The following is a 15,473-nucleotide window of genomic DNA, read 5'->3' on the forward strand; positions in this document are numbered from 1 at the left end:
CTGTGAGCTAGTCTGACGCCACGGCACTCACTCTAGCCAGGGCAACAGAGTGAGACTCTGTCTCAAAAAAAAAAAAAAAAATCTCTCTTTGCAAATTTTCAGTATGTAATATTAATTATAGTCCTCGTGCTGTACGTTACATTTCTAAATAGGTAGATTTATTTATTCTACCTGACTGCAAATTTGTTCCCTTTGGCATATGACCTACTTCTACCCATTTCCTCCCCCATCCCCACCTCTGGTAACCACTCTTGTACTCTCTGGTTCTTTTTATTCAACTTTTTGTTTTTTGAATACGTGTATAATTGATGCCATACGGTAATTGTTTTTCTGTGTCTGGTTGTATCGCTTAGCATAATGTCTTCCAGATTCATCTGTGTTGTCACAAATGGTAGCATCTCCTTTTTTAAGGTTGAATAATATTTCATATTTGTGTGTGTGTGTGCGTGTGTGTACAAGAGAGACGAGAGATAGAAGGCGCTCAGCATTTATTTATTCATTCTTAATTTCAAAATATTAATGGGATACAAATGTTTTTTTTTTTTTACATGGATAGCTTTATAATACTGCAGTCAGGGCTGTTAATGTGCCCATTACCCGAATAGTGTTCATTGTACTTGTTAGGTAGTTTTTTACCCCTCGCTTCCTCCCACCTCCCCTCTTCTCGATTTCCAACTACTGACTTCTCTGTGCCCATGTGTGCCTGTTGATTAGTTCCAAATTATTAAAGAGTACGTGTGGTTGTTTTTCCATTCCTGAGATACTTCACTTAGGATAATGGTCTCCAATTCCATCCAAATTACTGCAAAAGACATTCTTTCATTCCTTTTTGTGGCTGAGTAGTACTCTATGGCAGCAGTCCCCAACCTTTTTGGCAGCAGGGACTGGTTTCATGTAAGACAATTTTTCCACAGATTGGGGTGGGGGGAGGTGAAGCTCAGGGGGTGATGTGAGTGATGGGGAGCAGCTATAAATATAGATGAAGCTACTACTTCACTCTCTCCCTTGCCCACTCACCTCCTGCTGTGCGGTTAGTTTCCTGAGTTTCAGGGAAGATAGTTTTTCCACAGATGGTGGGGTCGGGGGAGGCAGAGTTCAGGTTGTGATGCGGCCCAGTTCCTAACAGGCTGCAGACAAGTACCGGTCCTTGGCCGGGGGGTTGGGGCGTGCAGCTCTGTGGTGCATATATATACCACATTTTGTTAATCCACTCATGAATTAATGGGAACTTAGGTTGATTCCACTACTTTGCAATTTTTCCATGGGGGTCATACTAATTTGCAGTCCCACCAACAGTATTGGCGTACCTCCTTTCTGTCTGCATCCACTGCAGCCTCTATTGTTTTTGACTGTTTACATTGTATATTATTATTGATGTGCAGGATGTCGTTCTGTTTATCATGTTGGGTAGTGCCTTATTGCTTTGTTTTCCTTCTTGTGCTATTGTTTGATAAGAGCTATGAACTTTAGCTTTTGAGTGATTTTACACTGGTGGGTATCTATTGTGCTAATCCATATATAATTCTGTCTGAGTATTTCCTTTAGGGCGGGTCTGGTTATGACATTCCCTCAGTGTGTGCTTGCTTGGAAAAGTCTTTATTTCTCCATTGTTTATAAAACTTAGTTTTGTAGGATACAAGATTCTTGGCTGACCGTTCTGTTTAAGAAGACTGAAGATGGGGTTCCCTTCTAGCTTATAACATCTCCGCTGAGAAGTTTGCCGTTAGATTCATGGGTTTTCCTTTGTAGGTTAGTTGTTGCTTTTCTCTTACAGCTTATAGAATTTTCTCCTTCATTTTGACTTTGGCCAGGTTGATGACTGTGTGTCTTGGAGATATCCTGTTTGCTATGCATCTTCCCAATGTTCATTGACCATCTTCTATCCAGATATCTGAATCTCTGGTGATACCAGTGAAGTTTTCCTCAATAATTCCCTGGAATAGATCCTCCATGCCTTTTGCTCTTTCTTCTTCCTCAGGGATACCTATAAATCATATGTTAGCTCACCTTACGTAGTTCCATATTTCTCTGAGTGATTGTTCAGTATTTTTTATTCTCTTTTCCACATTCGAATGACTGCATTAGTTCAAGAGCCGAGAGCCTTGTTCAAGCTCTGAGATTCTTTCTTCTGCCTGATTTAGTCTGTTGTTGAAATTTTCTCCTGTATTTTGAAGTTCCCTAAATGACTCTCTGATTTTTTTAAGTTCTGTTATATCCTTTTTATGTTGTCTAGCTCTTCAGCGACTTTTTTATTTTCTGAAATTTTTTTGGGCTTTCTTGTTGGCTTTCACCTTTCTCTTCAGTTCATTCATCTTACTTGCCATCCATATTCTGAATTCAAATTCTATTATTTTGACATTTTGCTTTTGGTTGGGATCCAACTGCTGTAGCTTCATTGTGGTCCCTTGGGGTGTCAAACTGTTTTGTTTTTTCATGTTGCCAGAGTTTTTTTCCTGGTTTCTTGTAGCTCAGGACTGATACGTTTTCAGGGCACCTGTTCTTTTTTGCTGGAAACTCTCCCACTTAGTGAGAATTCTGAAAGAGAGGTCCCTAGATAGTGCTTTTGTGTCCTACTGTGTAATGTTGACCCAGCAGGGGAGGGGCAGGCACATTCAGAGACTATAGTGTAGCTGTTACCTTTTGTCACTTTCTCCTGTGATTGTCACAGCAGATCAAACCGCTGCTGAATGATCTTCATGCAGGGTGGTGGGTTATTCTCCAGATAGTTGTTGGAAGTTGGAGTTTGGGGCTGGGTGAGACCCTCCCCATGGAGGCTAGTGTTGTGAGGGATTGCTCTGCCTGGGATCTCCCCACGGAGATGACATTGGCAGCTGGGTTAGGCTGTCCAGTCAGTGGTTGTGGTTGTCCCAGCTATGGGTGTTTGCTCAAACCAGGTCCAGGTGTAATGTCAGCTTGAGGATGGGGGTCCCTGATGGGGTGTTGGACCTCCAGGTGGTTCTGCAGTCTGGGAGCAGCCCTATAGTTTCAAGGGGTCGAGCCGCGGTCTCAGCAGCTGCTGTGAAGCCTCCAGGGTGGAGCCTCAGGCCCTGGCATACCAGGAGCCTCTAAGCCAAAACTGAGGCTGGGAGGCAGGGCAAGAGTCGTGTGGCTGGGGCCAGAGGTTCAGACTACAGTGTGGAACTGCAGAGGTTGTGCTGCACAGGCGGGACCCTGCAGGTGCAGCCACACGTGGGGGTGCAGGTGCTGATCCTGAAGTGCTGAGTGCAGATACTGAGCCACAGGGCTTCTCAGGTAGTGTCTACAGTGCCTGAGGTACCCCCTGTGCTCAGATCCCGTGTTGTGGGGAAGGGGCGCTTGGCACCCAGTCATAGGGCACAACAGGAGGGAGTGTCCACTCTCTCCCCAGTCTGCGGGGGCTGTGTGGAGGGCTGCCGTTGCAAAGCCAAGCCCCTGCAGACCTGGTGCCCTGTACCTGAAAGCTCAGAGCGGTATCACTTGCAGAGGTGCAGATGGGTAGCTACCAAACTGCTGCTGTGCAGTATGTCTGCACAGACTCCTAGCAGCTCCCTGATCAGTCCAGAGGTCTGCGACGGTGGTGGTTGTGGAGGCCCCCTTACAAATTTGGCCCAGAGTCTGCAGGGTGAATGTGGAGCCCCAGGGCTCTCTCCTCCTGATCCTCCCCATGTGTCGATACCTCCCCAAAGTTCCCCTCAATCCCGCTGAATGAATCGCTGGGTCACCTTCTCCATCACTCCGAATGTCCCCTGTCACTTCTTACAATGTTCTTTCTAAGAAGAGCCATCTGTAGGTAGGCCTCTGCCTGCAACTTTCTATTCTCTCCTTGAGAGCAGCACGTACAAGCTGCTTCTAGTCTGCCATCTTCTCCGGTCCTCCCTAAACATTTATTTGATTAGGGATTTCTAAACTTGTATTCTTTCCATTTTAAGGTTTCTATCATCATTAATATATATTTTTTTAAATTTCAAATGCATGTTTTAGGTTACTGGTAAAAAGCTACTTGAAAAAGGGGAACTGAAGCGTCGATACACCATAATTCCACTCAATAAAATTTCAGCCAGATGTATTGCTCCAGAAACTCTGAAGGTTGCCCAGAGTCTTGTAAGTCTTATTTTGTCTTATGTCTATGTTTAATCTTCATCTTTTTTTTTAAGTTAGGGGATGTTAATTTGAGGACACATAATCATATGGAGAACCACAGATTTTTAATTTTGTTCTATAAAAATCAAGATACAAGAAATAGGGTTGGCTCTTGTGCAGTTGGATGGCAAGAGAATAGAAATGTTGGAAGACTAGAACTTCCTTTGATACTTCAAAGTGTAGCATTGGAATGTCTTTAAACCTTAAGTCACATAACTATCAGGTGGTAGTAAAAATTATACTTTTGATTTCTGAGTAGAATTTAGCTTATAGATAAATATCCAAAATTCTTAAGTTTTTTAAAAGTCAGACACCCTTAAAATGCCCACAAGGACAACCATTATGGGAGGTATCCATCAGTATTGTAGTGAAACTTTCTTTGTTAGAGTTCTTCTAGATCGCTATTCAGCCTATGCATAGCAGGTGCCCAGCAATACATCTACAACTAAGTGTGTCCTTAGTGTGTGTCCTTAGTGAAATTGAGGTTTCAATGAAAATGATTTATAAATATAGTTGTATTGATATGTATACTATCAAGAGAGGGAGAATAAGTACAGAGTAATTGGAAGGTTGTGTTTTGGGTTGGTAACTTCTTTACTTGAAAAGTCACCTTTGGGTCAAAAAGGCTCAGGAAGTTAATTCAGCCATAGATCAAGTCCCAGTGTTAGAAGTAAATTGGGATTTTAAGTAACAGCAAAAATAGTTTTCACTCAGATCTCTTAGCCAGACCTGTTTAATGGTAGCTGCTATGTCAAAGAACAATACTGAACATATGTTAATAGAGCTGCCTTCATTTTGATTTCTGCAGCTGCTATAAAGCTCCGAAAGGGATGCTTAGTTTTTTAAAAAAGATGGGCAGAAGTAGACATTATAAAGAAAGACTGAAAAGAGGCAATTGGATCAAAATAGAAGATTAAGGGATTTTTTAAAATTAATATTATGTTTTACTCAATTATTCTGTTTTTATTTCTGCAACTGGCAGGTGGCTACCCTACAATGTTTACTTTGAATGGAAGAATATTTGTTGTGGGATAACCAAATTACTAATAATTGAAACAAACATGTTATGTAATTATGTTGATGTGGGAATCATAGTTTGAGCATCCCAAGTCTGAAAATCTGAAATCCAAATGATTTTCCCAAATCTGAAACTTTTTGAGCACCAACATGATGCTCAAAAGAAATGCTCATTGCAGCATTTTGGATTTTGGGGAAAAAGCACTAGAAATGTTATTTAAAGCTTGGTATGACTGTAGCAAACCTTCAAAAAAGTCACAAAGATAGGTTGGCGTCTGTGGAACAAGGTGATCGGGTAGGCTGAGCATATAAAGTCTGATTAAAACAAAAAACTAAAAACTTGACCTCTTTATTAATGTCATAGTTTTATTACATTTTTACATGATTACAGTACCAACAAGCTAGGTTCACAGTTAAGAAAATACCAAATGGTTTTTGTTTTACTTGTACAGGTTAAGCATCCCAAATCTAAAAATCCAAAATGCTTCAGAATTTGAAACTTCTTGAGCACTGACCTGATGTTCAAAGGAAATGCATATTGGAGCCTTTTGGACTTCAGATTTGGGATGTTCAACTAATATAGTGCATATATACCAAAATCCCCCCAAAATCAGAAATCCAAAACATTCTGGTTCCAAGCATTTAGGATAAGGATTCTCAAGCTATACTGTACTTTAATTAAAAAAGTTGTGTCTACGTTAGTCTATTTTGGATTTAGAAACCTGGTAATTGCTTTTTCTTGATAGAAACTTTCATAATGCCTGGTACTAGCTAAATTTTTTACTTAGCAATAGATCTTTCAATATTTAAACCTGCAATGTTTTCCTAAAACTGTTGAGTTTTACATAGCTTTTTAGAAAGTTCAAGAAGAATTTTAATGCTAAGTAATACTTAAATTTCTATTATAGCAGTTCTTATTAGTTTAATATTTGAAAGGAAAGGAAATAAATAGTATGTACTATGGCACATCTGTTTTTTTCCCCACAGGTTGGCCCTGACAACGTTCATGTGGCTCTTTCCCTGGTGGACTATAAACCTGAACTTCAGAAAGCAATGGAATTTGTGTTTGGAACAACGTTTATTTGTGACAATATGGATAATGCCAAAAAAGTGGCCTTTGATAAAAGGATAATGACTAGAACTGTAACTCTAGGAGGTGATGTATTTGATCCTCATGGGACATTGAGTGGAGGTAAGTTTTATATTTTTTTGTCTTCACAATTCTGTGTGGTAAGTAGGAAGCCCTCCCTTCCATTTTTAAAAATAGGAAATAGAGGGGTTGGGATGACTTAATTCAGAGTTTTATTCCTAGTCTTTGATTAGAACCAGGACTAAAGACCAGGTTTTATACTTAAGATCAAATGTATACTTACATTTACTTAACGTAAATCTAAGAACTTAGTTTAATTTTTGAATACTTCCCATGTAACAGGTACTTAATAAAATTGAGAAATTATATAATGTCATAACCCTAAGGGTCTCATAGTTTACTAATCAATTTCTTAGCTGCTTTTATTTATCTCAAATCTATTTCTTTTTTTCTCGCTTTTTGCTGTATCAGAATATTCCTTCCAGTCACTTGGAAATTAAGTCTTTCTATTAAGTACATATTTAGCCTAAGTATCCACTTCAGGAAACATGGTAATTCCTGATTTGTGTGTATACCAGTACTGTCACTGCTCCTGTCAAAAGTGAAAAAAAACAAAAAAATCTGCCCTCGAGACAGTGCCTTAATGCCTTAAAGGAATTCTTAGTAGGTGATTATATTCTTCTTGTAATATTTGCCACTTTGAGTTTCCACATCTGTGTCAAGTGATAATATCATAACAAACACTGAATATTACATATGTACAGGCAAAATTCTGAGATTGTGTGTACAGTACACTAGCCACATGTGGCTCTTTACATTTAATTAAGTTAATTAAATAAAAGCGATTTCCTCAGTTGCACTGCTCACACTTCGGGGGCTCAAATGGTTAAAGGGTAGACAATGCAGGTATAGAACCTTTCTATCATTCCATAAAGCCCTACTGTATGGGCTTTAAATAACTTATATAATTCTTAACTATGAGGTAGGCATGTCATTATCATCTCTGTTACACAATTGCAGATATGAAGGTAGAGAGTAGTTAAATAACCACCGTTAAGTGGCAGAGCTCAGAATTTGAAGCCAGGCACTCTGATTTCAGAGTTTGTGCCTTTAACCCAGTAAACTATATAGAACCTCTTGATATAATCAAGTGATTTTATGTCTTTTTAGGCCAAGAAAACAATAGCCAATTTGGTGACTTCCATGATCAAATATTAAGTTCTTCAGTAAAATAACTAGTATCTTCAAATGGAAGATAAAGAGAAAATATTTTGAAATATCTATAACAAAAGGAACATTTTAGGTTTTATTGATTTAAATATTCTTGAAGTTTCTTCTTAAAGGATAGCAAAACCTCATATTTTATTAACAAAATGTTCATAACACCATTTCTTTTTTTTTTTTTTGAGACAGAGTCTCACAGTGTTGCCCGGGCTAGAGTGCCGTGGCGTCATCCTAGCTCACAGCAACCTCAAACTCCTGGGCTCAAGCGATCCTCCTGCCTCAGCCTCCCGAGTAGCTGGGACTACAGGCATGTGCCACCATGCCCGGCTAGTTTTTTCTCTATATTTTTAGTTGTCCAATTAATTTCTTTCTATTTTTAGTAGAGACGGGGTCTCACTCTTGCTCAGGCTGGTTTCGAACTCCTGAGCTCAAAACAATCCACCCGCCTCGGCCTCCCAGAGAGCTAGGATTACAGGCGTGAGCCACCACGCCCAGCCCAGCATTTCTAATTGATCTTATTATTCTCCCATCAAATCTACAGAGTTTCCTTGTCAACATAATCCCTCAGCCTGTCATTACTGGATGATTATAGTTGCTTACAATGTGAAATCAGTTTAGTCTGCTTGCCCTGCTGTATCAGAGCTTGCGTCAGGTTATGATGTGGTAACAAACAGCCCCAAAATCTTAGCAGCTTACAACAAATTTATTCCATAATTATACTACGTTTATGACAGGTCAGATGCCTTCCTGCTCCATGTTGTTATTCTGGAACTTAGTCTGAAGGAGAGGAGATGTTTAATTAGGTGCTACTTCCTAAAGTTACTTTCAGAGGAGGTGCATTTCCTATTTCATTGGCCAGAGCAAATCACATGGGCAAGTCTAATGTCAGTGGGGTGGAAGATGGGCTTTGGCCCAGTAGACAAGGCAGTGGTTATTTTGAATAAATAATTCTTACCAATATTTCTTACCAATTCTTTGTCCTAAAGATCAAGTGATAGAATGAATTCTGTAGTTTCATAAGCTTACTAAAAGATTTGCTATTGAATCATTTCCAGTATAATTCTCTTAGAAGACTTTTTATTGTTTAATATGTGGTAACTTAATGTGCAAGCCTTGTTTCAATTTGCCTCTATCAGGTGCTCGATCCCAGGCGGCTTCTATTTTGACCAAGTTTCAAGAACTCAAAGATGTTCAGGATGAGCTAAGAATGAAAGAGAATGAGCTACAGGCTCTAGAGGAGGAATTAGCAGGTCTTAAAAACACTGCTGAAAAGTAAGACTTCTGTTGGATTAAGCTTTGTGTGTGTGTGTGTGTATATTTTGCTTTGTGATTGAAGGCATGGTAGAAAATTATAGAAAATTTACTTTCATTTAAAGAAATATGACTTCCGATTTTTTTAAATAGTATCCTTGGTTTTATTTAAATATTTCAATGAATTATGAGTTGATAACTTATTTTTTTCTGATAGGAGTATTGTCTGTGTTAAAAAAATTAGTGTAATCTTATTTAAGCAAAAGGAAAAAAATAAAATATTTTACTCTTCCTGCTGTGATATATATTAGGTTATTAAATATGAAATGTCTCATTTCCTTAAGTACTAAGTTTGACAGTTAATATTTCTGACATTTCACTTTACAGTTCTTGTCTTATTTGTATTGTGAAGGTACATCTTCAGTCTTTCAAATGCATGTTTTAGCTTGCGATTATCTGTCACATGTTTTTTTAGAGCAATTTTTAGGAAACCATGCATTAAGTCAAAAATTCATGTTATTTTCAAATTTGAGTTCCACCATGGAAACAGTGCAGCTCAGACAGCTCGAAATATCAATGAAGTGTTTGGGAAAGATGTGGCTGATGAACTAACAGTACGTCTAATGGTTTGAGAAGTTCCATTCTGGCGATTTTAATCTTGAAAATGAGCCACGTGAGTGACCTGAGACGAGGGTGAATAATGATTGGCTTGAATGATGTAGTGGAAGTGAATCCCTCTCAACCTACACGTGAATTAGCAACAAAGTTTGATGTTACTATTCCAACAATATTGGACCATTTGAAACCAATCGTTAAGGTAAAGAAGCTGGATAGATGAGTTCTGAGTGAATTAAACGAGCGTCAGAAGAGAAATCGTCTTGAAGCTTGCCTTTCGTCGCTGTCATGACATAAAGACAAGCTAGTTCTACGCCATATTGTTATGTGTGAAGAAAAATAGATTCCTTTTGACAATCTCAAGTGTTCAGCACAATGATTGGATAAAGATGGAGTGCTGAAACACAGTCCAAAACTGAATATTCATCAAAAACTAATGATATCTGTTTCATGGTCCAGCACTGGTATTATCCACTATACCTTCATGAAACCTGGTCAATCGATTACAGTAGATGTCTACTGCAGCCAGTTGGATGAAATGATGAGGATGCTTGTGATGAAGCAGCTGAGATTGGTCAACAGAAATCAGCCTATCCTCTTGCAAGACAAGACTCAACCACATGTCACGCAAACAATGCCTCTCAGACTACAGAGGCTGGACTTGGAAACTGTCATCCACTGTATTCACCAGACCTTGCACCCACTACCACTTTTTCAGGCTTTGGACCACTTCTTGCAAGGAAAAATACTCAATTCTCAATAAGCTGTTAAAAACGCCTGTCATGATTTCATCACCACTCGCTCTCCAGGCTTCTTTGCTGCTGGCATAAACAAACTACCATTAAGATGGCAAAACTCTGTCAATCGTTTAGGTGCTTACTTTGATTAATTCTACTGCTTCTTTGAGATATAATAAATTAAACTTCTGATCGAATTTGGACTTTTCATATTTAATGACCTAACAGCTGCTGGGGTTGGTGGGGGGAACCTTAGATACTCTGGAATCTGATACCAGAGGATACTTGAGTTTTTAATTTGAAATTATATGATGTGGTATAGCATTGATCAGGTATTTGCACAAAGTTTAGCAGCATTATGGCTATCCTACAGATATTGAAGACTACTAGGTTGCCTAATGAACAGGTAAACAAGTTCATGTCAGAAAGTCAGCACTAAAATTTTAGTATTTCCTTATAGTGTTTGTGGGTGTAGGTATAGTTATGTATGCATACTTTTTGTCATTACTTCTGTGTGTGTATAATAGAAGTATATGCATATTTTAATTTTTTCAAAATTGGGATTATGTTATTTAACTTCTTTTTTTCACTCAGCACTATTCACTCAATAAATATTTATTAAATGCCTCCTAATGTGCTAAGTACTCTAGGAGCTGGGGGTAGGTACAGCAGTGAATCAAATAAGTATCTCCGCTTTCATCTAGTTTTCCTATAGTTGGGGAAACAGACAATAAAGAAAGATAAATTGGTAAAATATGTTAGATAGTTGTGAGAAGAGAAAAGTAAATCAGGAAAGAAGATAGGAACTACCTAGGGCAAAGATGTGTTGAAATTTCAGAATGGCCAAGAAAAGCCTGAGAACGTGACTATTGAGGGGGCACCTGAAAGATGTGAGTGACTCTGGTTATCTGGGAGAAGAGACCCCACGTTCTTTAAAAGCTTCAGGAGTTATAAGGGTTACAGACTTACAAAGTGCGTTATCTGAAAGTCTAATTGTAATTTTTTCCAGTCCCTCTGAAGAGGAAAAATAGGGACTGATAAAAAAAAAATTCAGAATTCACAGTACTGTATATAAGTGTAAAAACTCTAAACAAATTTTGAAATGGTTTTTTTGGCTCAGTTTTTAGCACTCAATTTCTGAAGTTTTCAAAGCTTAAAATGGCACCAAAACTTTTGGGATGCTATATATGGAAGAGATTTTTATAATCATTCAGAGTGGCCATTCAAAGATATAAATTGTATCAAAATGTTCACTTTCAAACATCACATACATACAAAGCCTGCATTTTACCTTTATTAGCATAAATTAGCCATAGAGTGAATGGACTTTTTTTGTTAGAAGGTTACAACAAAATTTTTCTGTGATATGTGGAAACTAGCGAGGTGATGTGTTCATAGCCACATTTGGCTTCGAACTATTACTTTTGTTCAGTAGTATTAGATCACTTATTCTGCAGAATTTGTTTTTTGGCTAATTGTGGCATTGAGGTCAAGGAAAGGAAAAAGATTTTGAAAAATAGGAGAATAGAAGGATCAGCTATAGCCATTATCTCGCACCATTTCAGGAAAATAATGTATCTCTTCTTTTCTTCAAAATTTCTACACTCCACAGTTTTAAATAACTTGAACTTAAAGTTACTATTTTAATACTATCAAGCACAGTTTCAGGCAAGAATACTCAAGGTAGCATTTATATTTTATAAATTTTGTCCTTTTTTTCCTAAACCTCATGAATTTCTAATGACAAGGCACTTTGTAAATTTATATTAACTTGAAATTTCACTGTAACTGAATTAGCTAAATACCATTCAAAGAAATTTCTAAACAGCCAGAACTCAGATAGAATTACAAGGATTTCAAGAAAGTGCAGTGCAGATGATTAAGTTCAATACTAAGTCTTCCTAAACTGTCAGTCTCTCATTACAAAAAGTAAGAAATATTATTATTTTTAACATTTGAAAATGGGTATTAATAACCAAAATTTTGAAATTATGTGTAATGGTTATAATTTATTTTGTGGTGAGTAGTGTGTACTTTTAGGTAAATCAGCAGAAGGGATTATTTTTAAGGAAACCTATTCAAAAATTATTTTTAGTGTTTTCTAAAAATGACTATTTCTGTAAATAGTTATTATAGATTTTGGTCTTTTAGAGGTGTTACCAAATCAGTGACCAAATCAGTTTTGAATTAATTGATGCCTCAGAAACTTGAGTGTCATCAAAACTACTCTTGTAGCAAGTAGCATCTTATATTGCTTATATTGTATGTGAGTTTAATTTAGGTAAGAGCCTGAAGTTTGAATTATGTCTCAAATACCAGAAAAATTATAGGCATTTATTATATACTTTTCTTTTTGTAAGGTATCGCCAACTAAAACAGCAGTGGGAGATGAAAACTGAGGAGGCAGATTTATTGCAAACCAAGCTCCAGCAAAGCTCATATCATAAGCAACAGGAAGAATTAGATGCCCTTAAAAAAACCATTGGTAAGATAAAAAGATTCTGTGCTTAATCTCCATTTCTACTGATACCTTTTACCTTACTTTAGATATTTAGAAGACTGTTAACACATGTAGGAGTGTTGGTTTAGGGTAAATCCAAGTATGGGATTTCTAGGTCTTAGAGTAGGATCATCTTCATTTTTATTATATATTGTCAAAGTTCTGTCCGTTTTTACCAATATTCACTTCCACTAGTAGCATATGAAAATTTCTACTTTTCCAAATCCTTTTCTTTCCAGATTTTTAAGTTTCCAATCTGTTGGTTGTGAAGAGATAGTTATTAACATTTTAATTTGCATTCCCCTGATTGCCAATGAAATTTGGGATCTTTTTTATGTGTTCATAGGACTTTTGCGTTTCTACTTCTGTGAATTTTCTATTTATTTCTTTGCCCGTGGGTGGTTCATATTTTTTTCCCATTGTTCTCATACTTAAGAGTTCTAATTTCTTGTAGGATATGTGCATTGCAAATATCTTTTTTGGCTTATGTGCTTGTCTTTTAATTTTTTGTTCATGCTATTTTTGTCACACAAAAGTTTTTAATGTTTAATGTAATTTACTATATTGCTATCTCCCTAATTTTAAGAAGCTGTCTTATACTTTTTCCTCAGAATTTAATTGTATGTGATAGTTTTTGTTTTGTCATTCCTTGGGACAATATCTATACACCTATTTCTCCACTAATATTTTTGTTCTGTGGTGAAAAGTAGTTTAGGAAATTCTGCAGTCATGGCTTCCGGGGTTATATTTGCACCTAGGTGCTAATACTGACAATGTATGTCAGTTGTGACAGCACCATGTCTATTCTGTCTTGCTCTTTTATTTGTTTCTTTCACAAATTTTGGGATAATGCTTTTTCTATATTGTATCCTAGACATGTTCTCATAATATTTGCCTACTTTATTGAGACGTTTCTTGAATATGTTTAAATGAACAAAGAACATAAAATAAGCTTGTTTATGATATTGATTTTAAGCTTTCTGGCTACTAAAATTAAGGAAAAATACCATGGTTATACTGTCCTGATTTTAGGAAGCACATAGGTATGTTAAAAATATGAGTTGTGATCTTTTTCATGTTGCTTCAAAACCTTTTTAAAAGTAGGATAGTTAAAGTTTATGTTACTCAGTTTCATACCAATAGAAATTATTTCTTTACAGATCTTAGATAATTCAGGTATGGCTCTTAGGATGTATGTTTCAGTATACCATTTCTAGACTATTGTTAGGATAGTTAATTTTTTAAACTCGAGCCTTTAATTTTCCAGATCATTTCTTCTATTAAAAGTTGAATTTATAAGCCTTTATCTGTAACTATTAATTTAGCTATATCTCCCCACTTTATGATGTAGAGGAAAGTGAGGAGACTTTAAGAAATACTAAAGAGATTCAAAAAAAAGCCGAAGAAAAATACGAAGTATTGGAGAATAAAATGAAAAATGCTGAAGCTGAAAGAGAGAAAGAGCTGAAGGATGCTCAGAAAAAACTGGATTGTGCCAAAACAAAGGCAGATGCATCTAGCAAGAAAATGAAAGAGAAACAACAGGTAATAACCTTTCTTGAAATGGAACCAATCTTTTAATGTCTACATAGAGTTGAAGGTGGAAATAATTTATGGAGAGTTCTTTGAACCCATAAAAATTATACATTTGTCTTTTTTTTTTTTTTTTTTTTTTAGTGTAAGAAAATAAACTTTTTTCTTGCCTTCTGGGGAAGATTAACATTTACTTTTGATAGTTGAGTGGTAACTAAACTGTTGCATGAGAATATTATTAACTTAGCTGCTCTGTATATGTTTATTTTTTAGTAATTGATAACCTATGTAAATACCCAGATACTGTGTGTCTTTTATAGGAGGTTGAAGCTATCACTCTGGAGCTGGAAGAGCTCAAGAGAGAGTATGCATCCTATAAACAACAGCTTGAAGCTGTAAATGAAGCTATCAAATCCTATGAAGGTCAGATTGAAGTAATGGCAGCTGAAGTGACTAAAAATAAGGTAAGATTTCTTTATCAAATTGGAGAAATTGAAAATGCTAATCTCTTTATGAAATGTTGGCTTAAGATGTTTGACTTCAGTGCTCTTGATCTTTTCACTCTTGTCATGATAGGAGCATGAGACAAAAATGGTGATTACTGATCTAGAATTGTTACTTTTCTGAGAGATCTTTATAGGTCAGCTTCCAGTAGTCCCTCTTCCGCTCACCCAGTGTTAATCCCATCTAAACTACATCCAGCAGAAACTCTTATTTTTAGCATGAACATTGCATTTCAACCCTTTTTCTCGTGATAATTCATTAGTCTTTTTAATGATGATAGAAAGTGTAGAGGGTTCGGTGACCATCTATCTGCCTGTAATCAAGTAAACTAAAAACATTTATATAATATTTTACCTAACTATATAATTTCTTCCAATTTTTTGTTTCAGGAGTCAGTAAATAAAGCTCAAGAAGAGGTGACCAAGCAAAAAGAAGTGATAACAGCCCAAGACAGTGTAATTAAAGCTAAATATGCAGAAGTGGCAAGACACAAAGAGCAAAACAATGATGCTCAGCTTAAAATTAAGGAATTAGACCACAACATCAGCAAACATAAACGGGAAGCTGAAGATGGTGCTGCGAAGGCATGTTTGTGTTCATTTTTATCCTTAGTAATCAAATTTTTGTGTCTGGGCTGTTGAAAAATTTTAGTAAACTACTCGATGGAGAGAACTCAGTATAAGTGGCAGAACTACAGCCTCATGTGTTAACTGCTTTTCAACAATGCTCATTTTTAACAAATGGCAGGTTTCATTTTTAAATTTAATTTCAGATATTTGTTCCCATCTACCACATGTATTTACCAAATGCCTGGTGCTCTCCCATGGAAATAACTTTTTTTACCCCCAAATGTTGATGGAACTAATTACTAATGTATTAGTAA

The 15,473-nt window shown here is 36.7% G+C and overlaps 1 protein-coding gene across 1 annotated transcript in view; it reads left to right on the forward strand.

Annotated features, from left to right (window-relative positions):
- Positions 1–15,473, forward strand: part of SMC2 (structural maintenance of chromosomes 2) — a 45,455-nt gene that overhangs the window by 16,273 nt on the left and 13,709 nt on the right. Inside the window, exons 14-20 of the mRNA XM_012638529.1 lie at positions 3,961–4,080; positions 6,124–6,328; positions 8,587–8,722; positions 12,414–12,538; positions 13,905–14,098; positions 14,407–14,550; positions 14,980–15,174. Coding sequence (XP_012493983.1) covers positions 3,961–4,080; positions 6,124–6,328; positions 8,587–8,722; positions 12,414–12,538; positions 13,905–14,098; positions 14,407–14,550; positions 14,980–15,174 — 1,119 coding nt within the window. The remainder of the gene's footprint in view (positions 1–3,960; positions 4,081–6,123; positions 6,329–8,586; positions 8,723–12,413; positions 12,539–13,904; positions 14,099–14,406; positions 14,551–14,979; positions 15,175–15,473) is intronic.

This window comes from Propithecus coquereli, unplaced genomic scaffold (assembly GCF_000956105.1).
Source record: "Propithecus coquereli isolate 6110/MARCELLA unplaced genomic scaffold, Pcoq_1.0 Scaffold130, whole genome shotgun sequence".
Taxonomy (NCBI): Eukaryota; Metazoa; Chordata; class Mammalia; order Primates; family Indriidae; genus Propithecus; species Propithecus coquereli.